This window comes from Agelaius phoeniceus, chromosome 38 (assembly GCF_051311805.1).
Source record: "Agelaius phoeniceus isolate bAgePho1 chromosome 38, bAgePho1.hap1, whole genome shotgun sequence".
NCBI classification, from domain to species: Eukaryota; Metazoa; Chordata; class Aves; order Passeriformes; family Icteridae; genus Agelaius; species Agelaius phoeniceus.
In genome coordinates this window covers 509,925-537,898 of record NC_135304.1, presented here as the reverse complement: position 1 = coordinate 537,898, position 27,974 = coordinate 509,925, and the positions used below count along the sequence as shown (strand labels likewise).

Below are 27,974 nucleotides of genomic sequence, written 5' to 3'. Positions count from 1 at the left end.
GGACTGGGAAAGAACCAAGCGGGAGGCGTCGGGAACCGGAGCAGACCCCAGCATTTATTTACAGTCATAAAAAACCCCCAGCACCGTGCCGGGCCTGATGCTGGAAACGGGGAATTCACCCAAAAAATGGGACAACTCGTGGTATAAAAGAGTCTGAGCCACGTGGCTGCAACCACTGGCGGGTTATGAACCGGCATCGAGTGCCAGCGGGGGATGAACCGTGCGGCCACCGCCAACCGTAACCGCAGAACCTTCTAAAAAACTCAAACGGCAAAACCAGAAAGAATCGGCTGAAAAAGAACCGTCCGTGCCCGAGTGGGGCCGTGGCCAGCTCAGAGGCGGCGCTGGTAGCCCGAGTGGATGCGGGCAGGGGGCAGGTAGTCGCTGTAGCCGCCCGAGTAGCGGGCGTACTCGGAGTGCGCGTCCGGCAGCCGGCGGTAGTCCAGCGGGGACTTGGTGGGCGAGCGGCGGTACGCCAGCGGAGAGTCCGCTAAGCGCCGGTAATCAGCCAGCTCGGACAGACGGCGCTCGGAGCCGTACCTGGGCGAGAGAAGAGAGGGGGATCAGCCAGGAGGGGACGGGGCTCGGATCCACCGCGGCAGCACCGTGTCCCACCTAGGGACGCACCGTGATGGGCAAAGCCGGCGCAGGACGGGATCGGGTGCCACGGAGGCCCCGCCGTGTGCCACCACCTCCCCTCACCCGCACCAGGCCCCGTCCCCTCCCCGGGATCTGCGCGGCGCGAGCGGAGCCGTGGCGCCCACCGCGCCGGGCGATAGCGAGCCGCGCCGGTGCCACGCGGCGCCGGGCAAGCCGCGAGCGGTGCGCTGGAGCCCGGCGAGCAGCGGGAGGCGGGGACGGGGGTCGGTGCCCCGCCCGGCACCGTACCTTTTAGCCAGAGAGGACGATTTTTTGTACGGGTCGTCGTAGGCGGCGCTGCGAGGCGGGGAGAGGCGGGTGCGCTCGTAGGGCGGTGCGGCGGCGGCCTGCGCCAGGCCCAGGTAGGAACCCGCCGGCTGCCCCAGCTGGCTCGGCCCGTCGTAGGCGCTGCCTGGCTGGGCTCGGTACGCAGCCGCCAGCGCGGCGGAGGACGGCTGCTGCGCCGGGTAGGAGGCCGCCATGGCGCCGGAGGCCTGCGCCCGGTACGCGGCCGTCAGCGGGGCAGAGGCCTGCGCCTTGTAGGAAGCGGCGGCGACGGCAGCCTGGCTGCCGTAGGAGGCGGCCAGCGAGGAGCCTGTCTGCGCGCCATAGCCGGCGGGGAGCGCGGCGGCCGCGGGCTGGCTGCCGTAGGACGCGGGCAGGCCCGTGGCGGGCTGGGCGCCGTACGAGGCCGAGTGGCCCACGGTGGGCTGGGCGCCGTACGAGGTGGACAGCGCGGGTTGGGCACCGTAGGAGGCAGAGTGGCCGGCCACGGGCTGGTAGGCAGCGGCAGCGTGACCTGCCACGGCCTGGGCGCTGTAAGAGCTGGCGTGCACCGCCACGGCCTGGGCGCTGTAGCCGGCAGACAGCACGGCGCCGGGCTGGGCACTGTAGGAGCCGGCGTGGCCATCTATGGGCTGGGCGCCGTAGGAGCCTGCGGCCAGCTGGGTTCCGTAGGATGCCACGTGCACAGCCACGGCCTGGGTGCTGTAGGAGCCGGCGGAGCCGGCAGCGGGCTGGGCGCCGTAGGCGGCGATGGCGGGCTGGGCGCCGTAGCCGGCAGAGTAGCCCGAGGCGGGCTGGGCGCTGTAGGAGGAGGCCAGGGCAGCGGACTGGACGCCGTAGGAGCTGAGGGAGTTGGCGGCCGCAGGCTGGGCGCCGTACGTGGCGGCAGCGGCGGGCTGGGCACCGTAGGAGCCGAGGGAGTTGGCAGCAGCGGGCTGAGCGCCCGCGGCGCCCAGGGAGCCGACCGAGGGCTGGGGGCGGTAGGCGCTGCCCAGCGAGGCTGAGGGCTGCACGCGGTAGGCGGCGGCCTGGCCCGTGGTGGGCTGCGGGCGGTACGCCACGCCCAGGGAGGCTGAGGGCTGGGCTCGGTATGTGGCCCCCAGCGAGGCCGAGGGCTGGGCGCGGTAGGCGGCCGGCTGCGCCGTCATGGGGAGCGACACCGCTGCGTAGCCGGCGCGGGTGGGCGAGCGCCGCAGCGGGCTGCGGTCCCTGCCAAAGTAGGAGGGGGAGGCGGGCCGGGGCTGCGCGTCGAAGGTGTCGTACTTGGCGCCGAAGCGCTGCTGGTAATCGTACAGGGAGGGGGCAGCGGCGTAGCCGGCGCCCGTGGCCGAGGGGAAGGCGGCGTCGGCCGCCCGGCGCTGCTGGTCGAAGCCCTCGATCTTGGGCTGGAACTTCTCGCGGTACTCGAGGCCGATGCGCTTGGTCTTGTCGACGCCGAGGGCGGGCGGCGGCGCCTGGCCCGTGCCCTTCTTCTGCACGTTGGTGGAGAGCTCCACGTTCACCCGGCGCCCCTTCACCTCCTTCCCATTTAGGTTTTCGATGGCAACTTTAGCATCGGCTTCGTTCTCCATGTGCACAAAGGCATAGTCTGACAAAGCAGCAGAGAGAGCAGTGAGGGGAGAAAACACAACTCGTTACAGGAGCCGGCGCTAACGAGCCGTGCGGCGGCAGCGGGACGGGCGCGGGACGGGCGCTGCTGGCCCCGGGACGGCGCTGCCGGCCCCGCTCGCCGGAGGAGACACGACCACCACCATCGGCTCTGCCCCGCGCTCGTTTGGTCACAGCCTCCCCCAGCCCACCCGGCTCTCTCCGTGTCCCCCCAGGCTCTGCCTCCTGTGCCCCCTCCCAGCCCCTCCCTGGCACCTGGGGACCGAGGGCCCAGCCTGGGCTGGCAGTGCCAGCACCGTGGGCTCAGTGGGACGCCCTGGCAGTGAGCGGAGCAAAGCTGAGAGAACCGGCGCCAGCACAGAGAGCGGGACAGGGACAGAGGATGGGGGGAGAGGAAGAGGAGACAGAAAAAGACAAGGACAGAGAAGGGAACAGGGACTTCAGACAGAGAAGAAGAGGAGGGAGAAGAGGGAAGGAGGGAGGGAAGGAAGGGCCTGAGCACCCCTCCAGTGAGTGCCCGGCCATGGCGAGGAGCCAGCGCCACACAGCACAACCACGGCTCAGCAGCACAGAGGCGCCTGAGGACCGCAAGGAGCAGGGAAGCAGGACCTGGTGGCAGCTCTGGTGGCTGCCTGTGGCTCTTGGCCCAGCAGGTTTGGGGGCTGGATGCCCCCATGGTGGTCGGGGGGTCACCCCCGTGGCACGACGGGTCCGGTGCCGGCACAGGGCAGGAGGGCAGCGACCCCGTGGTGTTTCCCTGCAGCACAGACCGAGACCACCGGAACCAGTGAGAATCCACCCAAGGGTGTGTGCTGTGCTGGGAGCATCACTGGCCAAGCAAACCCATCCCAGACCTCTGAGCATCAGTGCCACGTCACCCTCTCCTTTGTCCCCCCAGTACCATTCCACCCCCTGGCTCCAAATCCACATGTCCCACTCTGGAAGCCCAAAGAGGGCATGTCCCCTCCATGTCACCCCCAGCCCTGCTGCCACCCCCTGGAGGTGGCCATGGCACCCCCAACCCCGAGGGGACGCGAGGCAGGTTCTGCCAGGCTGTGCTGGTGGCTGCGACCCTGGACGAGAGAGCAGAGGAACAACGTCCCCCTCCTGTGGGCAGGGGCACGCAGGCACTGTGGGGACATCACCGGGACTCCAGGGCCGGGTGAGAAGGGACAGGATGACAGCAGGGTCAGGAGAGGGATGTGGAGTGACACTTGTCAGTCCATCAGTGTGACACAGGTGACAAATTAGTTGGGGGAGGTGGGTGACCCCACCAGGCTGTGCTGGGGGTCCCCAGTGTGAAACCATTGAACCCCTCAGGGGTTTCACGGGGTGTTCTGTGCATGTCCCAGCTCCGTGGCTGAGCGTGTCTGTGGAGGCCAGACCGTGGCCTGGGGATGATTTGGTCACAGAGGTGGCAGCAGCTGGCGGGGGTCAACCCCCCCAGGGCTGGGGGCGGTGATGGCACAGAACAAAGCTGCCAGGAAAGGAGTTATGGGGGTGTTCAGGAGTGTGGGGAGCCCACCTGGGCCACTTGAGGGAGGATGAGGAGGTTGGTTAGAGAAGGGATCATGTGGAGATTGAGGAGGCTGGGGAGCCCACACGGGCTCATATGGCCCCACCTGGGGTTTGGGGAGACGATTACAGAGCACGAGGCCGGCTGGAGGAGGGTTATCGGAGGAGTTACGGGGTCAGGGGCACCCACAGGGGCTGGCACAGCCCAACCTTAGCCTGGGGGAGGCGATCGAAGACACGTGGTTGCCAGAGGGGGGGTTAAGGGGTCTGGACCGCCCACACAGGCCCGCACCGCCCCGGCCGGGGCGGGCGGAGGCCATGGAGCCGGACGTGGCTGGCAGAAGGGGGGTTACGGGAGCTCACTCGGGCTCGCACGGCCCCGCTCGGGGCAGGGGGGAGGCGGCAGGAATCCCCCCGCTCCACCAGCCCGGGCCGCGCTGGGGTCCGGGCGGGGGCGACGCCGCAGTCGGACGGAACTCGGGTGCCACGGATCACCCGGAGGCGCGGGCCGAGCTGGGCGGCGGGGGCCGCGCGGCCCCGGCGGCGGGTCCGGTACCTTTCACCACGTCGCACTCCACCACGGGGCCGTACTGCTGGAAGAGCGAGCGCAGCTCCCCGCTCGTGCACGCGGCCGACACATTCCCCACGAAGATCTTGCAGGTGTTGGTGGGGCGCGGCCGGGATGGCTCCACCACGATGCGGCGGCCGTGCAGTTGGTGCCCGTTGAGCTGCGAGATGGCGCGCGCGGCCGCCGCCTCGTCCCGCAGGTGCACGAAAGCGAACTGTTTCATGAGGGCGACGCCCAGCACCGGCCCCGCGGCGCCTGCGAACAGCTCGCTCAACTCCTCCGCCGTCGCCTCCTCGGGGACGTTGCCCACGAAGAGTTTGATGCCAGGACGCATCGCGGCGGGGATCGCTGAGGGGAGCGCGGCGGGGACAGAACCGGCAGCGGCGGCGGCGGCTTCAAAATGGCGGCGGTTCCTTAGGGTGGCGGGGGCGGTGCCGTGCGCAGCGCGCCTGCGTGCCGTGCGCACCGCCCTCCTTCACCGCGCCTGCGTGCCGTGTGCACCGCGCGCGCGCAAGCCCCGCCCTCTGTTTTCCCGCCGCGTTAGCCCTGCCCATCTCCTCTTTAAACCACGCCCCCCTTAAAGGAGCCGCAGCGGCTGCAGAGCGAGGGGGCTCGAACTCTTTATTCGGTTCCGGGGGGCTCCTAGAGGTGGGAGCTGGGGGTCTCCATGGCGGGGGTCTCCAGGAGAGCCCCACGGCTGCGGTCGCGCTCCTCCCAGAGGGTGACACCATCGCAGGAACAGACGCGTTTGGGGTTCTGGAAGAGCCCGGCGGCGCGGGCCACCACGCCACAGGCCAGCCTGGGGACACGGGAGGGTCAGGGGGGGTGACCCCACAAAGACACCCCCCGCAAAATACCCCCCCAAGTGCTCACCCCGGGCCTGAGTTGCCGGTGACACGAGACAGCGGGTGCGACCCCCGGCCCAGATCATCCTCGCCCTCAGCCACCACCACAGAGCGGCCGATGATGTCCCAGACCTGGGGAGGGGGATTTGGGGGGTCAGAACCCCTTAGAGACCCCCCCCCAAATATAGGGACATACCCCCCCAGGAACCCCCCCAGACCCCAGTTCCCACCTTCAGCTTTGAGTCCTCGATTCGGAACCGGGCCTGGCCCTCGGCATCTGCCCAGATGTTCCCCAGGTCCCCGGCATGCTGCGGGGGGCAGGGGGGGGTCAGGAGCCCCCCAAAACTCACAGAGCAGCCCCCAACCCCACAGAGACCCCCCCAAATCCCCTCACTGCACCACAAAAACCTCCAAAAATCCCACAGTGACCCCCCCCCAAACCTCTCACTGCCCCATAACCCCTACCAGATCCCCCAGAATCCTCCCAAAGATCCCTCAAATCCCCTCATTGCCCCCCCAAACCCCTCCAAGACCACCCCAAATACTTCAGAGACCCCCAAATTCCATCCCGACCCACAAAACCCCCCAGAATTCTCCCAGAGATCCCCCAAATCCCCTCACTGCCCTGCAAACCCCTCCAAGACCACCCCAAATCCTCCAGAGACCCCCTCAAATCCCCCCATTGCCCCCTCAAACCCCTCCAAGACCACCCCAAATCCTCCAGAATCCTCCCAAAGACCCCCGAAGTCCCCTCACTGCCCCCCAAACCCCCCCAAATCCCCCCCGACCCCCAGCTCACCCTGTGCTGGTCCTGGGGTCCCCCGTGGATCTCCCCGTCAGGGTTGAAGTGGCCCCCACAGCTGATTTTGGGGGGGTTGGATGGGATATGGGGGTGAAATTGGGGGTCCCCACCCCCTGAACCCCCCCTGCCGCCCCCTCCCACCCCTCTCACCTGTTACAGGCGTCCGAGAGGTCCCCGAATTCGTGGATGTGGAGCCCGTGGGGGCCTGGGGGGAGCCCGGACACGGCCCCGTCCACGAGGCAGCGCTCGGGGGAGAGCTGCAGGAACCGGAGCAGCCCCCGCACCCCCCCGGGCCCCCCCAGCGCCGCCACTGCCGCCCACCCGGGGGGAGCTGGGGGTGGGGAGGGGACACGGCAGGGTCAGGCACCCCCAAAACCCCCCCAGTACAAAAATCACCTCAGGGAGCTCAAAATGTCACCCCAAAAGTGACTCTAAACCCCAGGCAGGGACAGCAAAACCTGTCCAGGAGCAGCTAAATCCACCCAGGACACCCCCAAAACCCCTCTGTGACCCCCAAAAACCTCTGTGACCCCCCAAAAACCCCCACAGGACCACCCACACCCACTGTGAGCCCCGCAAATCCTCCTGGACGCCCCCAAACTCTCCCCAAGACCATCCCAGATCCCCCAAACCCAACTGTGGTCCCCCAAAACCCTCTGTGACCCCCAAAAACCCCAATATAACCCCCCTAAACTCCCCTGTGAGCCCCCTAACCCTTCCAGGACCCCCCAAAACCTCTCTCACCCTCAGAGGAGCCCCCCAAACCCTCAAATCCCTGATTGTGCTGGGTCACAGCAGCACCCAAACCCCCTCAGGACACCCCCAAACCCCATCGGGACCCCCCAAAACCCCGACTGACCCTCGGAGGAGCCCCCCATGCCCTTGAGCACGGCCCTGCGCCCCGAATTCTCCAGCAGCTCCCGCACGCGCTCGGCCGCCGCCGTGGTCTCCACCAGCACCGACTGCTCCTGGAGCCGCAGCTCCAGCAGCTTCACCTCTGGGGGGACACAAAGGGGCTCTGGGGGGTCCCCCAAAACCTTTGGGGAGGTCCCCGGGGTCTGGGGGTCAGAGGGAGAGGTCGGGGGTCTCACCTGGAGCCGCCTCCAGCGCTGCCCGCACGGCATCGGCGCAGCCCTGGCAGCTCATCTGCACATCAAACTCCAGCTGGGGGGGAAAACGGGGGGGTTTGCACCCCAAAATTGGGGGGGAAGGGGGAAAACGGGGTGAAAATGAGAGGGGAAGTGTCAGCACCTCAAAAATGGGGGGGTGAAAAGGGAGGTGGAGCCCCAAAAGTGGAGGGAAAAGGAGCCCTGAACCCACAGGCCTGCCAGGGAAGGGTTCTGAGTTGATGTGGAAGGGATTGTGCACCTCCAAAAGTTGTTCCGGAGGCTCTGAACCCCCAAACCCATCCTGCCAGGGGGTCCTGCACCCCTAAAAGTGTTTCTCGTGGGCTCCCGAACCCCGAAACCCCCTCTGGAAGGGGCCCTGCACCTCCAGAACTGCCACGGATGAGGCTCTGAACCCCCAAATTCCCCCAGAGAGGGGGTCCTGCACCCCCAAAAGTGCTTCTCAGGCCCTCCTGAACCCCCAAACCCCCCTCGCCAGGGCTCCTGCACCCCAAAAGCGCCGTGGGAGGGATTCGGCACCCCCAGATCTCCCCAAACCGGAGCGTTTCACCCCCAAACCGCCCGAGCTCCTTTCCCCCAGCCCTCGAACCCGTCCGCCCGCCCTTCCCCCACCCCCCGAGCCCCTCCGCGCCCCCGGTCCCGACCCCCCAGCCCGTCCCGGGGGTCCCGACCCGGCAGCTGCTCCCGCCGGCCTCCGGTGACGCCATGGCCGCGGACTCCGACCCCGGAACCGCTCTCGCGTCACTGCGGCACCAGGGACCCGTTCTGGCGCCGGACCGGATACGGCCGAACTATGAGGGAAGGGTTTGGAGGTTGCGCCACTTCCGGCGTTCTGTCGCTATGGCAACAGCGCGGGGTTCGGAATGGGCCCGACGGGGATTTTGGAGGGTTGTGAAGGGTTTGGGGGGGATTTTGGGGGTGTGGAAGGGTTTTGCTGGCTCAGGAGGGTTCTGGGAAGGCGGCAGTGGGGATGGCAGCGTCCTGTGGGGTGCAGGGGGGTTGGGGGGGGAGGAAATTTGGGTTTTTCTGTGGGGGGATGGGGGCTGCAGGGGTCAGGGGGCTCATCCCACCCATGGGGACACAGCAAGGACCCCCAAAATCCCCTTGGGGGGTCCTCAAAATGACCAGCACTTTACCCCCCCGACCCCCCCCAAAAACGCTGTCGAGCAATAGTTGAAAAAAAATCGTTTATTTGTCCCAAAACGAGCACGGACATGGTTAAAGGATGAAATCTGGGGATCATGGGGGTGAAAATAGGACACCCCCAAAATGATGGACCCACCTACAGGGGTTGGAGCCCCTCCAGAGGCCCAGAGGCCCCCAAAACCAGATATCAGCCCCTCCCAGAGACCCAGAGCCCCCCAAATAAGGGGTCAGAAGCCCCCAAGTAGAGGTCAGCACCCCCCAAAGTGCTCAGAGCCCCCCAAATCATGGCTCAGGACCCCCTCAAGGACCCAGAGGTCCTTGACCCATATCAAGGGTCAGGACCCCCCAAATCAGGGCTCAGCACCCCCAAATGAGGGTTCAGGACCCCCCTAGGACCCCAAGCCCCCTCACAGCCCCTCAGCCCATCCCCTCCCTGACCTGCTGCACCACCCTGGCCCTCACCGCCCGCCCCTCTCGAGCCCCTGGCCCCGGGGGCGGCGGCGGCTGCGGGGGCGGCTCGGGGTGGCCGGGGGCAGGCGGGAGCCCCTCGGGGGGCTCCAGGGGGACGCGGCGGCGCAGGGCGATGTTGTGCAGGATGCAGCAGGCCAGGAAGATCTGGCAGACCTTGGGGGGGCTGTACTGGAGCCCCCCGCCCGCCAGGCAGCGGAAGCGGCGGCGCAGCAGCCCCAGCGTGCGGCGCAGCGGGGCCAGAGTGCGCGAGTGCAGCGCGTTGTAGCGCAGCTCGGCCGCGCCCCGCGGGCCCGCGATGGGCGTCAGCAGCCACGGCTTCAGCGGGTACGAGCCATCACCTGCGTGGAGACAGGGAGAGACACACCTGAGTTGCACCTGGAGCTGTGGGGATACACCTGAGTGACACCCACAGAACCAGGGACACACCTGAGTGACACCCACAGAACCAGGGACACACCTGAGTGACACCCAGAGTACCAGGGATGCGCTCCTGGAGCACCAGGGACACACCTGAGTGACACCCACAGAACCAGGGACACACCTGAGTGACACCTGGAGTGGTGGGGACACACCTGTGTTACACCCAGAGCATCAGGGACACACCTGAGTGACACCCACAGAACCAGAGATACACCTGATCCCCCAGGACCTCTCCCCCAGCCCCCCATTTCCTACCCCAAACCCCCCTCACCCAACAACAACCACCCCATTTCCCATCCCAAACCCTCTCCGCCAGCACCCAGACCCTCTCCTTCCATCCTAGACCCTCTCCTTCCATAAGCCATGATCTTTGGGATCCCCCCACCCTGGAACACCCCAAAAACCCCCCAAACCCCCTCCCCCATCCCTCGCCTCCCCATTTCCCAGCCCAAACCCCCCTCACCCAGCAGCCAGACCCCCTCGGGCCTGCTGCCCTCCATCAGGCGCGCCAGGGCCGAGTTCTCCAGCACGGTGGCGTTGGCGCACGAGCCGGGGAACTTGGCCACCACGTTGGTGATGTGGCCCTGGCGGTCGCACACCACCTGCATGTTGATGGAGTGGAAGTTGGCGGCGTTCCGAAACAGGGGCTCGTTATCGGCCGGTGCCCTCAGCGCCACGTGCATGGCGCCCACCAAGCCCAGAACCCCGGGCAGCGCCGGGGCGTCCCCGGGAGGCGCGGGCGGCGGGGGGAAGGCGATGTAGCGGCCTGCCCGCCGCTGCAAGGCCGCCAGGAACTGCGCCAGGCAGTTGGACATGGCCGACTGGCTGATGCCCGTGCTGAGGCGCGACGCCGTCTGGAAGGAGCCCGAGGCCAGGAAGGCCAAGGCCGAGGTGACTTTGACGGCCACGGGCAGAGCGTGGCTGCGGCCCGTGAGGCTCTGAAGGTCGGCACCGAGCTCCCGGCACAGCGCCGCGATGGCCGCACGGTCCAGGCGGCAGCGCCGCAGCGCCTGCTCGTCGCTCAGCTCCAGGAAGGAGCAGCGCACCCGGTAAATGCGTTGGGCTGGGTACGGGCGGCGGCGGCGGCGGCCGCGGCGGGGGATCGGAGACGGGGGAGCAGCGAGGGGAGCGGGGAGGGAGATCCGGGTGGGTGCGGGGTGCCGGTCATGAGCGCGGCACTGATCGCGGGACCGTTCGTGGGGTTCATCCCGGTGCCGTTCGTGGGGTTCATCCCGCTCCCGGTGCTGCTCCCGGTCCCTGTCACAGCCCTGCTCCCGGTCTCTGTCACAGTCCTGCTCCCGATCTCTGTCACAGTCCTGCTCTCGGTCGCAGTCCTGTTCCTCGTCGCTGTCCCGGTTCCGTTCCCGGTGCCGGTGCCGGAGCCGCCGCAGCAGCAGCACCGCGTGGGACATGGCGGGGGCGGGGCTACGGTGGAAGGGGCGTGGTTAGTGCTGGAGGGGCGGGGCCACACCCGGCCGGTCCCGGTGGCCGCGACACCCCGGTGAGAGCGGGCGGTGGCTGTTTCTGAACGGGTCGATGCCGCTTGGGGCGGTCAGCCCCAGTCCTGGTCCCGGTGCCGATAGATCCCGATGGGAGCGGTTGGTCCCGGTCTGTCCCAGTCGGTCCCGGTGGGGGCAGTTGGTCGCTGTCCCTGTCCCCGTACCGGTGGATCTCGATGCCGGTACGGGCGGTCTGTTCGTGTCCCGATGCCGGTCCCTGTTCCTGTCGGTCCCGGTTCCCCCGGCTCGGTCCCTGTTCCTGTCGGTCTCGGTTCCCACGGTTCGGTCCCGGTTCCTCAGCACGGTCCCGGTTCCCCGGCCTCGGTCCCGGTTTCCCGGCTGGGTCCCGGTTCCCCAGTTTTGTCCCTGTTCCTGCCGGTCCCGGTTTCCCGGCTCGGTCCCAGTTCGGCGGCGCTGCCAGGCCACGCCCCTCCCTCGCGCTCTGATTGGTCAGCACTGCCTTCACGTGCTCTAAAAGCCCCGCCTCCCCCCTCACTTCCGGCGCGCCGCCGCTCCCCATTGGCCGCCACGAGGGAGGGAGCGCTTTGTGCCAGACGCTGTTTGGGCCGCCGCTGGGCGGGGCCTCTTAGCGCCTCGACCAATCGAGTTGCACCGTTCCGTCGCTCTCGGCCAATCAGCGTGCGAGGTGGGCGTGGCTCCACGTAAGGCGGCTACCGCCATTTTGTTGCCGTCATCGAGTACCGGGCGAGGGGGGGCGCGGTGAGACTCGGGGGGCCCCGGGGTGGGCACGGGTGGGACCGGGAGGGGCTGGGGAGGAGCTGCGAGGGACCCCGGCCCTGCTGTCTATGGGGGAGCATAGCACGGAGTCCCGCGGCCTCGGGAAGGCGCTTAGGAAGGGGCTCAGACCTGGGACGGGAGCGGGATGAGGTCTGGGGGGGACCCGGGTCCCCCTCCATGGGCTGGGTGCTCACGGAGCACAACCGGGGCTGAGACTCCGCTCGAGACCTTGAAGGTCTCCCGGCTCATTGTGGGGTGCCCGGGCCTGGGGGTCTCTCCTGAGGGGGTCTCTGCTTCAGGGTGCCCTGGGGGTGAGGGGGGGGTCCCATCGAGAATCAGCCGGAGGAGGACCCATGAAAGGTGGAGGGAACCTTCCCCTTCCCCCTCCCCGGAGCGTCTCCGACCCCTCAGCGGGACTGGGGGTTTTTCGGGGAGGGTCTCACCGAGCTCCCCTTCCCTGGCACCCCTCAGGCGGGTCGCGATGGTGAAGCTGTTCATCGGGAACCTGCCGCGGGAGGCGACGGAGCAGGAGATCCGCTCCCTGTTCGAGCAGTACGGGAAGGTGCTGGAGTGCGACATCATCAAGAACTACGGCTTCGTGCACATCGAGGACAAGACGGCGGCCGAGGACGCCATCCGCAACCTGCACCACCACAAGCTGCACGGCGTCTGCATCAATGTGGAGGCCAGCAAGAACAAGAGCAAGGCCTCCACCAAGCTGCACGTGGGCAACATCAGCCCCGCCTGCACCAACCTAGAGCTGCGCGCCAAGTTCGAGGAGTACGGCCCCGTCATCGAATGTGACATCGTCAAGGACTACGCCTTCGTGCACATGGAGCGGGCCGAGGATGCCGTGGAGGCCATCCGGGGGCTGGACAACACCGAGTTCCAAGGTGAGCCGTGGGGCTGGGGGCACGGGGCGGTTCTGGTCCGGGAGGATTTCGGCTGATTTTTGGTGCTACCAGCCCCACTCTGTGGTTGGTGCTGCGTTTGGGGCCTCTTCTCATCCTGGAGCGCTGGAATTTGGATCTGGGGATGGTGCCAGGTGCTGTCCCTGTGCCCTCATGTGGTGTCAGGGCTGGGGACACCATGATGGCTTCATGTCAGGGCAGAGTGGCTCCACAGTGCTGGAGTTTGTTGGAATTCTGGGGGATTTACCCCAATCTGTTAGGTCAGGGTGAGTTCCATCTCTGGGGCCACCTCATGGGATTGGTGGTGTCCCTTTGCTGCTGGAATTTGGGGGAAAACGGGGCTGGGAGCCAGCGCTGTGTCCCACTGTCTCCTGTTGTCCCATTGGCTCCCGTTGTCCCATTGGCTCCCATTGTCCCCAAGTCCTGCCTGGAACCGCAGGGACCTCCCCTTGTCTGCGGGGGCTGGTGCCCACCCTGGTGGCTCCTGTCACCCCCCACCCTCATCGGTGCCAGGGGTGGCTCTCAGGGGTCCCCATGTCTGCTGCCACCTCTTGGGGGTCCCACGGTGCTGGTGCCATTTCTGGGAGTCCCATGGACCACCAGCCCCAGCCCACCACGGTCTCAGATGTTCTGATCCTCGATATCATTTAATCTTGGTGCAATAATTAAATAACTGAATTACAAAACAATGGCTGGAGTTTGTGCCTCTGACAGGGACCCCAAACAAAGCAGCTCCTGGGCTTTCATCTCCTCAGTCTGTGCACAGGAAGGTTTGGAGGTTGTCACCTCCTCTGTGTCCCCAAATGTCCCTCACGGGCTGGGCCACAGCTGGCTCTTAGGGGTCCCCAAGGGGTGGTGGTGGTTCTGGGGAACCCCACAGTGCTGGGGTGATTCTGGGGACGGCCAATGGTGCCAGGGTGACACTGAGGGGACCCATACAGATTGCCAGTGCCGGGGATGGTCCTTGGGGACCCTACAGTGCCAGAGCAGAGGGTGGCTCTGGGGATCCCCATGGCCTTGTGCCAGTGCTGGGATCAATTCTGGGGGACCCCACGGCCCAATGTCAGTGTCGAGGTGACTCTGGGGGATCCCGTGGCCCAATGCCTGTGACAGTGGGGGATCCCATGGCCCGATGTCACTGTCAGGGTGGCTCCAGGGATGCCACAGCCCCATGGCCGAGGCTCCGGGTCAGGCTGGGCGCGGTGCCCGGGGGTGACGCCGGGTCTCCCTCTCCCCAAGGCAAGCGGATGCGCGTGCAGCTGTCCACCAGCCGGCTGCGGACGGCGCCTGGGATGGGAGACAAGAGCGGCTGCTACCGCTGCGGGAAGGAGGGGCACTGGTCTAAGGAGTGCCCGGTCGATCGCCCGGGGCAAGTGGCGGACTTTGCCGAGGCCTATAACGAGCAGTACGGACCCGTGCGCACTCCCTACACCGCGGGCTATGGGGAGACCGTGTATTACGATGAGGCCTACGGCGGGATGGCCGACTACTACAAGCGCTACCGCGTCCGCTCCTACGCCACGGCCTCGGCGTACGACGCCTACGCGGAGCAGACCATGGCCCAGTACTCCCAGTACGCCCAGTACTCCCAGGTCCAGTCCTCGGCCATGGCCGCCACCACGGCCATGGCCGGCCGCATCCCCACCACCTTAGACGCGTACGACCGAGCGCTGCTGCCCACCCCGGGCGCGGCGGCCGCCGTCGCCGCCGCCGCCGCCTCCGTCGCGGCCGCCGCCGCGTCCTCCACGTATTACACCCGGGACAGGAGCCCCCTGCGCCGCACGGCCGCCGCGGCCAGCACCGTCGGAGAGGCGTACACGTACGAGCGTGGGCAGCTGTCGCCCGTCTCCTCGGTGGCCCGGGCTTCCCTCTACGACCTGCAGCGTTTCGAGCGGGATCCCTACGGGGAGCGGGCGCGATACTCCGCCTTTTGAGGTGAGCGCCGGGGGCTCGGCCCTGCCGGGCGTCTCTGCGCTGCCAGCACCCGGTAACGGCCTTTCCTCTCCCCCAGGATCGCCACAGACCCCCCGGGACTCGCCGCCATTGCTGTGGCTCTGCAGCCCCCGGATGTCGCCGCCGCGCCAGGTCAGACGTGCCCCGGGTCGCCGCTGCCGCCGCGTCCCCTCCCTGTCACCGGGACCCCCCGTCCCCGCCGGAGCCGCCAGAGCCGCCGCGTCCCAGCGCCCGCGTGTCCCCGTGGCTGGGTGTCCCCGAGTGTCCCCCGGTGTCCCCGGGTGTCCCCGTGTCCCCCATGTCCCCTCACCTCTCTGCTCTCTTCCAGGTGCGGTGGCCTCGGATGGAGCCGTGTCCCCACCGCCTGAGCCCCCCCTTTTTGTACGGAGCTTCCCCAGGGTCCCCCTCGCCCCCCTGCCCGGGCGGGGACACCCCCGGCCTCACCCGCCCCTTTTCCAGCAAAATAAACATTTTCACCGATTTCTGTCACCGATTGCTTTCTGTCACCGAATTTCCGTGCCTGGGCCGGGCCTGGCCTGGGGGGCGGAGTCTGACGTGGGCGGGGCCGGTTCTGTCCAATCAGAACGCAGCGCCATCGGGCATTTTTGAAATCCCGCGCGAAATATGCAAATCAGCTCCGTTCGCGAATGGGCGGAGCGAATGCAAATCGAGGGCGCGAGCGGCCAATCATTGCCGGAAGAGGGGGCGGGGTCTATGGCGGGAGAGAGGCGGGGTATGCAAATTTACGCCGCAAGGGGGACCCGACCCCATTTCAGTCACTGACCGTGGGTCTTATTTTGTCGCCCGGAACTTATTTCACAAATTCGTGTCACTGTTTCCGCCCGAACTTGCGTGTTCTGTTACGTCACTTCCTCCGCGACACCGTCTCGCAGCGACCATCATGGCGCTGAACGGGGGTGAGGCACCGGCGGGACCCCCCCCCGGGCCGCGGATCCCCCCCGGGACCCTCCCTCACCACCGGGAGCCACCCCGGAACCCCCACCCGCCACCGGGACCGCCTCGAGCCTTGAGGATCCTCCCTGGAACCTCCCCCGCCACCACCGGGACCTTCCCGGGGACCCCCGCCCGCCATCCCGGGGCCGCCCTGCGACCCCCCAGGGCCCCTTCCCGCCTCTCCGAGTCCCCCCCAGCTCATCCCAGTCCCCCTTCAGCCGCGGTTTGGGACCCCTCCGGTAACCGGGACCGCCTCCCCCCGGTAACCGGGTCCCCCCCCGCTCCCAGGCACGGACGAGGCCGAGGCGCGGCGGGAGCGGCTGGACCGGGCGAGCCGGGCCATGGGGGCGCTGCTGCTCCGGGGGTACCGAATGCTGGGGAGCTCCTGCCCGGAGTGCGGGGTGAGCGGGGGGGGGGAGCACCGGGACCCCCCCGGGAATTGGGGGGTACCGGAGGGGGGTGGGGGAGGGGTCCCGGTCCCCCGTGACTCCCCCGTGTCCCGTCCCCCCCCCCCCCAGACGATTCTGCTGCAGGACAAGGAGCAGCGGCTGCTGTGCGTGAGCTGCCAGGACCCCGAGGGGGGACACGGTACGGGAGGATTTGGGGGAAAAACGGGAAATTTGGGGGGAAAACGAGAAATTTGGGAGGAAAGGGGGAATTTGGGGGGAGAAAATTGGGGAATTTGGGGTGGGGGCATTGGGGATTTCGGGGAGGGGGGATTTGGGGATTTGGAGGAGAGGTATTTGGGATTTTTGGGGTGGGAATTTGGGATTTTGAGGGATGGGGAACTGGGGATTTTTGGGGTGGAAATTGGGGATTTTGGGGAGGGGGGGATTTGGGATATTGGGTGGTGGAGAATTGGGAATTTTGAGGGATGGGATTGGGACCGAAGTGGGAGGATTTGGGAGGGGGAGATTTGGGGATTTTGTGTGGGTGAGGATTGGGGATTTTGGGTGGGGTGAATTGGAGATTTTGGGGGCGGAATTAGGGAATTGGGAGGGGGTGAATTGGAGATTTTTGGAGGGAAAATTGGGTATTTTGGAGGATGTGGAATTAGAGGGGGGGGACGGGCTGGGAATGAAGGACGGTGCTGTCAGAATTTGAGGGAGGGGCTGGAAATTTTTAGGAATTTTGGACCTGAACGGATTTTGGGGGGGTGGGAGGACCCCAAACTTTGTGCCCTCCCCACCTTAACCCCCTCCCTCCCCTCCCCCAGCTGCCGCCCCCCCCCCCGGCCCTCCCCGCCCCGAGCGCTGCGAGGGCGCGGCCGCCGCGTTCCGGGGCTCCCCCCCCGCCGCCCCGGAGCCTCCCGGGGCCGATCCCGGCGCCGATGACGGCACCGGAGCCGCGGTGGCGGCGGCGCGGGCGGCGCTGCTGCAGAAGCTGCTCTGGGCCGCTCGGGAGCTGCCCCGCAGCGGCTCCGTGGAGGGCAGCGCCCGCCTCTGCCGCCTGGTGCGGGACTGCGCCCTGGCCCTGCGGGGGCTGCGGGACCTGGAGCCCCCCGGGAGCCACCCCGGACCCCCCCCGGGGCAGTTTGAGACATTCTGAGACCCCCGGGAGCCACCCCAGGGCACCCTGAGAGCCCCGGAACCATCCCAGGGCACCCTGAGACCCCCGGGAGCCACCCCAGGGCACCCTGAGACCCCCGGAACCATCCCAGGGCACCCTGAGACCCCCGGGAGCCACCCTGGACCCCCCCAGCTCAATCTGAGACCCTCGGGAGCCGCCCCGGGGCACCCTGAGAGCCCCGGAACCACCCCAAGACTCCCCTGGGACACCCTGAGAGCCCTGGGAGCCACTCTGGGACCCCCCCAGGACTCCCTGATACACCCAGGGCACTCTGAGACCCTCCCAGGACATTCTGAGACCCCCGGGAGCCACCCCAGGGCACCCTGAGACCCCAGAACCACCCCAAGACTCCCCCGGGACTCCCTGAGACCCCCGGGTGCCATCCCGGACCCCCCTAGGCCACTCTGAGACCCCCAGGAGCCACCCCAGGGTACCCTGAGACCCCCAGGAGCCACCCCGGGACTCCCCTGGGACACCCTGAGACCCCCCCCAGGACACTGAGACCCCCAGGACCCTGAGACCCCCCCCAGGACACTGAGACCCCCCCAGGACACGGCTCAGGATTGAACCCCCAGGTTTGGTGTGTAATGGAGCTTTAAAAGTGATGGATGTAAAATAAATTTTATATAAAAGGGTTTGGTATAAATGGGGTTTTATGTAAAATGATTTGATATAGAAAGGGGTTTGGGATGAAGGGTTTGGTGTGAAAGGGGCTTTATAGAAAAGAACTTGGTATAAAAGGGATTTTGTATTAAAGGGTTTGGTGTGAAAGGGGTTTGATATAAAATGGATTTGGGATAAAGGGTTTGATATTAAATGGATTTATATGGTATAAAAGGATTTGGTGTGAAATGGAGTTTGGTGTAAAATTAATTTGGGGTAAAGGTTTTGGTGTAAAAGGGATTTTATAGAAAATTATTCGGTATAAAAGGGATTTCGTATTAAAGGGTTTGCTGTAAAGTGAATTTGGGACAAAGGGTTTGGTATAAAACAAATTTTATATAAAAGAATTTGATACAAAAGGGATTTCGTATAAAAGGATTTGATATAAAATGAATTTGGGATAAAGGGTTTGATATAAAATAGACTTTTTAGAAAATAATCTGGTATAAAAGGGATTTGATATCAAATAAATTTGATATATATAAATTTGGTATAAAGGGATTTGCTATCGAAGGATCTGGTAGAAATAAATTAGATATAAAAGAGTTCAATATAAAAAGGATTTGATATATAGTAAATTTGATATAAACTAAGTTTTGTATAAAAGGGATTTGATATAAAGTAAATTGGGTATAAAAGGGTTTGATATCATTTGATTATAAAAGGGATTTTCTGTCAAAGGGATTTGGGCTTTGTCGATTCGGTGCCAAAATCGGAGCCAAACCCAACCCCCAACCCCCAAACTCCCGGATCTGACCCCAAAACCGCCCCCAAATCCTCTCGGGGGGGGAGGGGCCGCACGGGGGGGTGGGGGAGGGGCCGCCCCTCCCCCCCTCCCCCTCTCCGGTTTCCCGCGGGCGGGGCCGGGTTTGGGGGGGGCGATGGGGGGGGGGGGTGCGGAGCTGTCGCGACAGATCGCGATCCCTGCAGGGCCTGGGGGGAGGGGTGTGTCACGAGAGGGGGAGGGGCCGTGGCGGCTTTGGGGACCCCCGGGGTTTTTTTTGGGTTTTTTTTTTGTTTTTTTGGTTTTTTTTGGGGGGGTCCCGGGGGGTCCATGGGGAGCGTCTGGAAGCGGCTGCAGCGCGCGGGGAAGCGAGCGGCCAAGGTTCGCTTCGAGGCCACCCTGGAGGAGCTGCTGGTGGAGGGGGGGGGCAGCTGGTGAGTGACCCCCCCCCCCCCAACCCCCCCGGACACCCCCAAATCCCCCCGGACCCCCCCGACCTCCCGGGACCCCCCCAAAGTCCGTGGGAGTTCCCAGATCTACCGGGATTCCCCCCAAATTCGTGGGATTCCCGCCCAAAAAAGCCACGGGAGCCCCCCCGGGACACCCCCAAATCCCCCCGGAGCCCCCCACAAAGTCCGTGGGAATTCCCAAATCCTTCGGGAGCCCCAAAAAATCTGTGAGAGTTCCCAAATCCTTCGGGAACCCCCCCAAAATCCCGTCGAATTCCCAAATCTTCCGAGGTTCCCCTCAAATTCATGGGACCCCCTCAAAAAAACCCCACGGGACCCCCCCAATCCCCTGAGACCCCCCTAAACCCCCCCCCCAGGACCCCTAAAATCAACGATTCCCCCCCCCTCCCCCAGGACACCCAAAAACCACCAAAGCCCCCCCAAAATTTCCCCCCCGCGGGTTCATTTTGAGTTTAAAATCTCCATAAATGGGGCCGGGCTAAAAATAACCCCGGGGGGGGGGGCGAATCCCCCCTCCCCTCCCCCCCCGGGGGTGTCCGGTTTCCCCCCCCGGCCCCAAATCCCAAATTTAGCCGCGACCCCCCCTCGGTGGGTGGGGGAGGGGAGGGGCCGCGTTTTGGGGGTCCCGAGGGGGGGGGAGGGGGCAGATTTGGGTGTTTTGGGGGGGGTTTGGGGAGGGGGCGTCAATTTTGGGGTTTCGGAGTGGGGGGAGGTTTGGGGGGGTCAGTTTGGGGGGGCCCTGGGGAGGGGGGGGTGGGTTTGGGGAGGGGGGCGGGGTTGGTTTGGGGGGGGTTGGTTTGGGGGTCCCCAGGGGGGGTCCTGACCCCCCCCCCTTTGCCCCCCGCCCCCCCCCCCCCAGGACCCCCGACCGCCTGACCGTGGTGTGGAGCCGGCGGCACCGCAGGGTCTGCTCCAAGGTGAGGGGGGGGGGTCCCGGGGGGGGATTTGGGGTTCCAGGGGGGATTTGGGGGGTTTGGGGCATCCTTGGGGGGGTTTGGGGGCGTCCTTGGGGGGTTTGGGGGGGTCCTGGTGGGTTTGGGGGGTTTAGGATGGGTTTGGGGGGGTTTGGAGGGTCCCGGGGGGGAGGTGGGGGTTCCTGGGGGTTTTGGGGGGGTCCTGGTGGGTTTGGGGGTCTCTGATGGGGGGGTGCAGCCCTGCAGGTGGGAGTTGGGGGGTCAGGGTTGGTTTTGGGGGGTTCAGGGTTGGTTTGGGGGGGTCAGGGATGGTTTTGGGGGGTCTCGGTTGGTTTTGGGGGTCCCTGACAGGGGGTGCAGCCCCGCAGGTGGCAGCAGGGGGTGTCAGGGATGGTTTGGGGGGGGTCAGGGTTGGTTTTGGGGGGTCAGGGTTGGTTTGGGGGTATCAGGGTTGGTTTTGGGGGTATCAGGGTTGGTTTTGGGGGGTCAGGGTTGGTTTGGGGGTATCAGGGTTGGTTTTGGGGGGTCAGGGTTGGTTTTGGGGGTCCCTCACAGGGCGTGCAGCCCCGCAGGTGGCAGCCGGGGGGTCAGGGTTGGTTTTGGGGGGTCAGGGATGGTTTTGGGGGGTCAGGGTTGGTTTTGGGGGTCCCTGACAGGGGGTGCAGCCCCGCAGGTGGCAGCAGGGGGATCAGGGATGGTTTGGGGGGGTCAGGGTTGGTTTTGGGGGGTCAGGGATGGTTTTGGGGGGTCAGGGTTGGTTTTGGGGTCCCTGACAGGGCGTGCAGCCCCGCAGGTGGCAGCCGGGGGGTCAGGGATGGTTTGGGGGGTCAGGGTTGGTTTTGGGGGGTCAGGGTTGGTTTTGGGGGGTCAGGGATGGTTTTGGGGGTCAGAGTTGGTTTTGGGGGATCAGGGTTGGTTTGGGGGGTCAGGGTTGGTTTTGGGGGATCAGGGTTGGTTTGGGGGTATCAGGGTTGGTTTGGGGGGGGTCCCAGGGGGTCAGGGTTGGTTTTGGGGTATCAGGGTTGGTTTTGGGGGGTCAGGGTTGGTTTTGGGGGTCCCTGACAGGGGGTGCAGCCCCGCAGGTGGCAGCCGGGCATCCAGGACCCGCGGCGGGGGATGGTGGTGTGGGTGGTGCCCGAGACCCTCGAGGTGGTCGTGACCCTGTACCGGGTACGTGTGACCCCCCCGGCCCCCCCCGTGTCCCCAAACCCACCCTGGGGTGTCCCCGACCCCCAGTGACCCCCCCGTGCCCCCCCCAGGACCCCCAGGCCGCCGCCTTCGATGACAAAACCTGGAACTTCCTCGTGGTCAACGTGAGGGGGGCGGGGCCACCCCAAAAACGGGGAGGGGACCCCAAAAATGGGGGCAGGGAGGGCGGGGCCACCCCAAAAACGGGGGGGGCACCTCAAAAACGGGGGGGGGCACAACAGGAACAATGGGGGAGAAGCCGGGGGGTCCCTGTGGGTCCCCTGGGTGACCCTGGGGTGACATCGGGGTCCCTTTGGGTGGGGGATATTGGGGTGCCCTGGGGGTACCTGGGGGTCCCTCAGTGACATCGGGGTCCCCTGGGGGTCATTGGGTGGCACAGGGGTGGCATCAGGGTCCCCTGGGGTGGCTGACACTGGGGTCCCCAGGTGTCCCTTGGGTATCCCCTGGGTGTCCCCAGGTGTCCCCTGGGTGTCCCTGGGTGCCCCTGGGTGTCCTTGGGCATCCTCTGGGTGTCCCCTGGCTGTTCCCTGGGTGTCCCCAGGTGTCTCCGTGCCCCTGACCCGTGGTGTCCCCAGCTGTCCCCGGTGTCCCCAGGTGTCCCTGTGCCCCTGACCCATGGTGTACCCAGCTGTCCCCGGTGTCCCCAGCTGTCCCCGGTGTCCCCAGGTGTCCCCGTGCCCCTGACCCATGGTGTCCCCAGGTGTCCCCGGTGTCCCCAGCTGTCCCCAGCTGTCCCCGGTGTCCCCAGGTGTCCCCAGCTGTCCCCAGTGTCCCCAGCTGTCCCTGTGCCCCTGACCCATGGTGTCCCCAGGTGTCCCCGGTGTCCCCAGCTGTCCCCAGCTGTCCCCGGTGTCCCCAGGTGTCCCCAGCTGTCCCCGGTGTCCCCGCAGGAGTCCCGGGGCCGGCGCTCGGTGGTGGCCGCGGCCCCGCTGGAGCTGGGGCGCCTGGCAGGGGTCGGGGACACCCCCCTGTCCCTGTCCCTGCGCCCCCGGACCCGCAAGGTGACAACGGCCACGCTGAGGCTGCGGCTGCGCGGGCTCGTCCTGATGGAGGGACACCCCACGTACGGCTCTGGGGACACTGGGGACAGGGGGACATTGGGGACATCATGGGGACATTGGGGACATTGTGGGGACATTGGGGGATTTGGGACATTGAGGGGACATTGGGGGAATGGGGACATCAAAGAGACAATGGGGATTGGGGACACTGGGGACATTGAAGGGACATTGAGGGATTGGGGACATTGAGGGATTGGGGACATCAGGGTCAGGGGACGCTGCTGGGACATTGGGGGGACAGTCAGGACATCGTGGGGACATTGGGGAAATGGGGACATCGAAGGGACATTGGGGACATTTGGTACATCATGGGGACATTGGGGACACTGGGAGGACATTGGGGACATCAAAGGGACATCGGGGACATTGAGAGGACACAGTAACTTTGGCGTCATTGCGGGGGTGATCTTGGGGACACTGAGGGACTTTGGGGCCATTTGGTGTCCAGGGAGGGTCCCCATGGGGGCTGGGGGGGGCCTTGGGGACCCCTTGGGGACGCCCCTGGTGACCCTGTCCCCCCCCCAGGACGAGGACATGCAGAGCGTCACCAGCCTGAGCCCCCCCGGGGACGTGGCTGACCTGGGGGACTTCGAGAGTGACCCCGAGGATGGGGGGGCGCACAGGGCGGGGGGCGCCCCCCCCGTGTCCCGAGGTGAGTCCCCAAGGTGTCCCCAAGGTGTCCCCTATGTGTCCCCAACACCCCCCCCGTGTCCCCCCAATGCCGGGGCTGTCCCTGGATTGAGGGGGGGGGGTCCCTGACCGGCCTCTCCTCCCCCCCCAGCGCCCCCCCCCAGAGGGGACCCCCCCAATTGGGGGACACAGAGGGACCCCCCAGAGCCGGGGGGGGACCCAGAGACCCCCCCTGAAATGACCGCGGTGAGTGGGGGGGGGGGGGGGAGGAATTTGGGGACCCCCTGAATGGAGGGGGGGGTCCCATGGGGGTGTGGGGGGGTGTTTGGGGCTCTTCTGTCCCCCCCATTTTGGGTCTGGGGGGGTCTCAGAGCTTTGGGGGTGCTGTGCCCCCCCTGGGGGGTCTTGGGGTGCTGGGTGAGGAGGGGTCCCCATAAAGGGGGGGGGGGTCCCATGGGGGTGGGGGGGGGTGTTTGGGGCTGTTCTGTTCCCCCCATTTTGGGTCTGGGGGGGTCTCTCTGTATTGGGAGGGTCTCTGGATGCTGGGGGGGGGGGGCTCTGGGTTCTGGGGGGTCTCTGGGTTTTGGGGGGGTCTCTCTGTGCTGACCCCCCCCCGTGCCCCCCCAGGACCCCCCCGGGGGTCGCGGGGCGCTCCTGGCCTGGTGCCGGGGGGTCACGGCCGGGTACCCGGGGGTCTCCATCACCGATTTCGGGGGCTCCTGGAGCAGCGGGTTGGGTTCTGCGCCCTCCTGCACCGCCTGAGACCCGAGAGATGTGAGGGGGGGGCGCGGGGGGGGAGAGGGGCTGGGGGGCACCCGGGGGGGGGCAGGAGGGTACGGGAGGGGGTTTGGGGGGCACATGAGGGGTTTTGGGGGGTCCTGGGGGGTTTGGGGGGTCACAGTTGGATCCTGGGGGGTTTATGGGGCCCTGGGAGGTCCTGGGGGATTTGGGGGGGTCACAGGTGGGTCCTGGAGGGTTTGTGGGGGACATGGGGGGGGATTGTGGAGGGTTTGGGGGGTTCCTTGGGGGTTGTCCTGGGGGGTTTGGGGGGTCCTGGGGGATTTATTTGGGGGAGGGGGGTTGAGAAGCAATTCGGGTGGGGCACCCATGGATGGGGGGGTCACAGCACCCCTGGGATGTTGGGGGGACCCTTTTGGTGGTGGGGGGGGGGGGGTTGGGGTCACTTGGGGACCCCCGCAGTGACCAAAGCCCCCCCCCCCCCATGCCCTCCCCCCGCAGTGATTTCCACGCTCTGGACCCCCGGGACCACCGGGCCAACAACAAACGGGTGCGTGGGGGGGGCTGGGGGCCCGGGGGGGCTCCAAGCTTGGGGGTCCCCCCCCACCTTGACCCCCCCCTCCCCCCCCCAGGCCTTCGATGCCTTCGCGGCCCTGGGGGTCCCGCGGCTCCTGGACCCCTCGGACATGGAGACCCCCGACAGCCTGGGGGTCATGACCTTCCTCAGCCAGGTCCGGGCGCTCCTGGGGACCCCCCCGGGGACCCCCCCGGGGACACCCCCGGACCCCCGGAGCGGCTCCATCGAGGGGGGAGACCCCCGGAGTCACCGAGTGAAGTCATCGAGGGGGGGCCCCAAAGGACCCCCTGGAGACCCCCCCGGACTCTCAGAGTGACGTCATCGAGGGGGGACCCCAAACGACCCCCCCGGGGACCCCCCCATATTCCCAGAGTTACGTCACAGAGAGGGGGCCCCAAACGACCCCCCCGGGGACCCCCCCGGACTCTCCGAGTGACGTCATCGAGGGGGGACCCCAAGCGACCCCCCCGGGGACCCCCCCAGGTTCCCGGAGTGACGTCATCGAGGGGGGGCCCCAAAGGACGCCCTCGGGGACCCCCCCGACCCCCCAGAGCGGCTCCATTGAGGAGGAGCCCCAAGAGCCCCCCCGGGACCCCCAGACCCCCCCAGAGACCCCAACCGGGCCCCCCCCAGAACCCCAAATCAGCGTCACTGAGGGGGGGCCCCAAGAGGCCCCCCCAGAGCCCCCCCAGACGGACACTGAGCAGGGGGAGACCCCCCCAGACCCCCCCCAGCGCGGCCCCACCGAGGGGGGAGCGCCCCCAGACCCCCCCATGGAGGGGGAGCCCCCCCAGGACCCCCCCCCTGCCAGAGCCGAGGGGCGGCCCCTGCCCAGCCCCCGCCGGGACCCCCAAACTGAGACTCTGCAGGAGGGGGGGAGCCCCCCCCGGGACCCCCAGCTCGGCCCCGTTGAGGGGGAGCCCCCCCAGGACCCCCCCCCAGCATTTGGGGAGGGGGCGGCTGTGCCGGAGTCCCCCCCCCGCCCCCCCCGGCCCGCGGGGGTGGGGAGGGGTCTCCCCACGCCCCCCCCCCCGCTCCAGGAGCTTCCCCCGCCTGCGGGACCCCCCCCAAAGGTGAGACCCCTCCCCCCACCAGAGACGAGCCCCAAAATCCCCCCCCGACCCCCCCTGACCCCTCCTGACCCCCCCTCTGTCCCCAGGGTGACGTCGGAACCCCCCCCGCCCCTCCCCCCTCCGGTGAGCCCAGGGGGGAGTCGGGGTCACCCCCGTGTCCCCCCCCAGAGACCCCCAGGGAGCCCCCGGAGACCCCCGAGGAGGAGAGCGGGGTAAGGGACACGGGGGGGGACATGGGGACAATAGAGGGGGACACTGGGGACACGGGGGGGACCTTGGGGACAATGGGGGGGAACATGGGGACAATAGAGGGGGACACTGGGGACACCACTGGGGACACGGGGGGGGACCTTGGGGACAATGGGGGGGGACATGGGGACAATAGAGGGGGACACTGGGGACAATGGGGGGGGACATGGGGACAATAGAGGGGGACATTGGGGACAATGCGGGGGACATGGGGACAATAGAGGGGGACATTGGGGACACCACTGGGGACACGGGAGGGACCTTGGGGACAATGGGGACATTGCGGGAGGGGCAGGGACAGCCACAGGTGGCACAGGGGTGGCACCGGGGTGGCACAGGGGTGGCACAGGGGTGACCCCGATGTCCCCACGGTGACAGGGACAGTGGGTGGCAGCCGAGCTGCTGGCCCTGGAGCAGGAGCAGGCCCGGTTGGACTCTCAGGCCCCGGCGCTGGAGCGGGAACTGCGGGAGCTGATGGACAGCGGTGAGGGGACACAGGGGGACATTGGGGACACTGGGGGACAGTGGGGGGACAGGGGGATGTTGGGGACAGGGGTTATGAGGACAAAAAGGGGGCATTGGGGACACCGGGCATTGAGAAAAGGGCAAAAGAGGGACAGCAGGGGACGTCATGGGGACACCAAAGGGACATCATGGGGACACCAGGGGGACATCATGGGGACATCACGGGGACAGCAGGGGACATCATGGGGATGTTGAAACATTGGGGGCACGTGGCCCACAATGTCCCTCATGTCCTCCTGATGTCCCCAATTTCCCTGTGTGCCCTGATGTCCTCAATATCCCCCAATGTCCCCATTGTCCCGATGTCCCCAATCCCCCCGATGTCCCCAATGTCTCGCTGTCTTCAATGTCCTGATGTCCCCACTGTCCCCAATGTCCCCAATGCCCCAATATCCCCCAGTATCCCCAATATCCCCAATCCCCCGATGTCCGCTCAACGTCCCCAATGTCCCCAACGTCCCCGCTGTCCCCGTGTCCCCAGGCGCGGACCCCGCCCGCGAGGAGCGGCTGCTCCGGGCCTGGTTCTCGCTGGTGCAGCAGCGGAATTTGCTGGTGCGGCGCCAGGACCAGCTGCAGCTGCTGTGAGGGGACAGCGGCGACACCGCGGGGACATCGCGGTGACACCGCGGGGACATCGCCACCCTCCCCCCGTGTCCCCTCCCTGTGCCCCCCCCCCGTGCTCCAGTGTCCGGGACACTGCAGGGGGGGCTCTGCCAGCCCCGGTGACACCTCCTTGTCCCTTTTGTCCCTTTTTGTGTCCCCTCGTGTCACCCGCAGGGCGCAGGAGCGGGACCTGGAGCGGCGCTTTGAGCTGCTGAGCCGGGAGCTGCGGGGGCTGCTGGGGACAGAGGGTGTGACAATGGGGACATCGGGGACAGGGGGGACATTGGGACATCGAGGGGACACTGGGGACAGGGGGGACACTGGGGACATTGGGGGGACACTGGGGATATTTGGAACAGGGGGCCAGTGGGGCATTGAGAGGACATTGGGGGGGACATTGAGGGGACACCGGGGACATTGGGTACATGATGGGGACATTGTGGACACATCGGGGATAGGAGAGGATGGGGGGACATCAGGGCCAAAGGGTGGGATGGGGACATTGGGGATGGCAGGAGGACATTTGGGGACACTGGGGTTGGGGGTAGGACACGGTGGGGACATCGGGCGGGACAGGGGGACATTTGGGGACACTGGGGTTGGGGGTAGGACACGGTGGGGACATCGGAGGGGACAGGGGGACATTGGGAACGCTTGGGGACATTTGGGGACATGAACACGGCGGGTGCCTGGCACAGACGGAGGCAATGGGAGAGGAGGACAAAGAGCTTTGGGGACCTTTTGGGGACCTTTTGAGGGACATTTGGGGACCTTTTGGGGACATTTGGGGACCCCCCCAGAGTGGCAGAAGCCGCCGGCGCAGCGCGAGCGCGAGCAGCTCTTACTGGAGGAACTGGTGGCACTGGTGAACCGGCGGGACCGGCTCGTGCAGGACCGGCACCGCCGCGAGAGCAGGTGGGGACAGCGTGGGGACAGCGTGGGGACAGCGTGGGGACAGCGGGGGGACAGCGTGGGGACACCATGGGGACACCGGGGGGACAGCGTGGGGACAGTGTGGGGACAGCGGGGAGGGGTCTCGGCGGGTTTGGGAGGGGTTTGGGGGGTTCATGGGTGGCCCGGGGAGCTCCTGGGGGGGCTTTGGGGCTGTCCGGGGTCTTGAGGTGGATGCGGAGGGGTCGGGGGGATCCTGGGGGGGTCCCGGGGGGTTTTTTGGGGGTCCCCCCTGCCCGACGCCCCCCGACCCCCGCAGGGCGCTGGAGGAGGATGAGGAGCTGCGGCGGAGCCTCGAGCCCCGGCGGCGCCGCTTCGGCCGCAGGGAAACGTGCGGGATCTGCTGAGGGACCCCCCCGGGAACCCCCAAAATCCCCGGGACCCCCAACATCCGCCGGGACCCCCCCTTCCTCCCCCGGGACCCCCCAGATCCGGGTGGATGCGGCAATAAAGGAGAATTTCTGTGTGAAATCCAATTGGGGAAACTGGGATGGACTGGGATGGACTGGGATGGACTGGGAGGGATTGGGAGGGATT

General features: G+C 66.9%; 5 protein-coding genes across 9 annotated transcripts; 3 read left to right on the top strand and 2 right to left on the bottom strand.

Moving 5' to 3' along the window:
* Positions 1-33: 33 nt before the first annotated feature.
* RBM14 (RNA binding motif protein 14) lies at positions 34-5,121 on the bottom strand. 2 transcript variants are annotated; one of them, XM_054653698.2, is made up of 3 exons: positions 4,604-5,121; positions 889-2,512; positions 34-540 (listed from the first exon to the last, which is right to left on the bottom strand). In XM_054653698.2, exons 1-3 carry the CDS (start codon positions 4,947-4,949, stop codon positions 333-335), a joined length of 2,178 nt encoding a protein of 725 aa, XP_054509673.2. In that variant the 5' UTR covers positions 4,950-5,121; the 3' UTR covers positions 34-332. The 2 variants fall into 2 exon arrangements, with proteins under 2 accessions (XP_054509673.2, XP_077028639.1); XM_077172524.1 differs by lacking the exon at positions 889-2,512 and having other exon boundaries at positions 343-540.
* Positions 5,122-5,219: 98 nt separating this feature from the next.
* On the bottom strand, positions 5,220-8,163 carry CCS (copper chaperone for superoxide dismutase). 2 transcript variants are annotated; one of them, XM_054653706.2, is made up of 8 exons: positions 8,061-8,163; positions 7,354-7,426; positions 7,122-7,259; positions 6,413-6,593; positions 6,260-6,320; positions 5,691-5,768; positions 5,489-5,592; positions 5,220-5,414 (listed from the first exon to the last, which is right to left on the bottom strand). In XM_054653706.2, exons 1-8 carry the CDS (start codon positions 8,094-8,096, stop codon positions 5,258-5,260), a joined length of 828 nt encoding a protein of 275 aa, XP_054509681.2. In that variant the 5' UTR covers positions 8,097-8,163; the 3' UTR covers positions 5,220-5,257. The 2 variants fall into 2 exon arrangements, with proteins under 2 accessions (XP_054509681.2, XP_077028642.1); XM_077172527.1 differs by lacking the exon at positions 5,691-5,768.
* A 3,373-nt stretch (positions 8,164-11,536) lies between these two features.
* LOC129134031 (RNA-binding protein 4-like) lies at positions 11,537-15,007 on the top strand. Of its 3 annotated transcripts, XR_013180219.1 has the most exons (5): positions 11,789-11,813; positions 12,135-12,556; positions 13,814-14,509; positions 14,586-14,659; positions 14,856-15,007. XR_013180219.1 is itself a non-coding variant. In XM_054653705.2 (4 exons), exons 2-3 carry the CDS (start codon positions 12,145-12,147, stop codon positions 14,506-14,508), a joined length of 1,107 nt encoding a protein of 368 aa, XP_054509680.2. In that variant the 5' UTR covers positions 11,537-11,645; positions 12,135-12,144; the 3' UTR covers position 14,509; positions 14,586-15,007. The 3 variants fall into 3 exon arrangements, 2 of the variants coding, with proteins under 2 accessions (XP_054509680.2, XP_077028618.1); XM_054653705.2 differs by lacking the exon at positions 11,789-11,813 and adding an exon at positions 11,537-11,645 and having other exon boundaries at positions 14,586-15,007; XM_077172503.1 differs by having other exon boundaries at positions 14,586-15,007.
* Positions 15,008-15,289: 282 nt separating this feature from the next.
* Positions 15,290-17,890, top strand: ZNRD2 (zinc ribbon domain containing 2). The gene is made up of 4 exons (XM_077172501.1): positions 15,290-15,444; positions 15,770-15,882; positions 16,000-16,069; positions 16,698-17,890. The coding sequence occupies exons 1-4, from the start codon at positions 15,429-15,431 to the stop codon at positions 17,027-17,029; spliced, it is 531 nt and encodes a 176-aa protein (XP_077028616.1). The 5' UTR covers positions 15,290-15,428; the 3' UTR covers positions 17,030-17,890.
* An 872-nt stretch (positions 17,891-18,762) lies between these two features.
* On the top strand, positions 18,763-27,913 carry LOC129134018 (EH domain-binding protein 1-like protein 1). The gene is given in 19 exon segments (XM_077172427.1): positions 18,763-18,871; positions 19,767-19,824; positions 20,896-20,991; positions 21,081-21,134; positions 21,921-22,098; positions 22,282-22,298; positions 22,380-22,743; positions 22,873-22,967; positions 23,349-23,454; positions 23,457-23,472; positions 23,961-24,009; positions 24,092-24,348; positions 24,410-24,944; positions 25,196-25,321; positions 25,737-25,842; positions 26,365-26,464; positions 26,661-26,734; positions 27,287-27,401; positions 27,697-27,913. Coding segments are annotated over 19 exon segments (2,538 nt in total). The 5' UTR covers positions 18,763-18,767; the 3' UTR covers positions 27,785-27,913.
* Positions 27,914-27,974: the final 61 nt, after the last annotated feature.

Bases quoted from the DNA above. Each gene is read 5' to 3' on its own strand.
- RBM14 (XM_054653698.2), bottom strand. From the start codon at position 4,949: ATGCGTCCTGGCATCAAACTCTTCGTGGGCAACGTCCCCGAGGAGGCG. The intron at 2,513-4,603 runs GTACCGGACCCG...CTGCTTTGTCAG, and splicing joins GGAGTGCGACGTGGTGAAAG to ACTATGCCTTTGTGCACATG. The intron at 541-888 runs GTACGGTGCCGG...TCTCTCGCCCAG, and splicing joins TCGTCCTCTCTGGCTAAAAG to GTACGGCTCCGAGCGCCGTC.
- CCS (XM_054653706.2), bottom strand. From the start codon at position 8,096: ATGGCGTCACCGGAGGCCGGCGGGAGCAGCTGCCGG. The intron at 6,594-7,121 runs GTCAGTCGGGGT...CCCCACCCCCAG, and splicing joins CATGGGGGGCTCCTCCGAGG to CTCCCCCCGGGTGGGCGGCA. The intron at 5,769-6,259 runs GTGAGCTGGGGG...TGCCCCCCGCAG, and splicing joins GACCCCAGGACCAGCACAGG to CATGCCGGGGACCTGGGGAA.
- LOC129134031 (XM_077172503.1), top strand. The intron at 12,557-13,813 runs GTGAGCCGTGGG...CCTCTCCCCAAG, and splicing joins GGACAACACCGAGTTCCAAG to GCAAGCGGATGCGCGTGCAG.
- ZNRD2 (XM_077172501.1), top strand. The intron at 15,883-15,999 runs GTGAGCGGGGGG...CCCCCCCCCCAG, and splicing joins GCTCCTGCCCGGAGTGCGGG to ACGATTCTGCTGCAGGACAA. The intron at 16,070-16,697 runs GTACGGGAGGAT...CCCCTCCCCCAG, and splicing joins GGACCCCGAGGGGGGACACG to CTGCCGCCCCCCCCCCCGGC.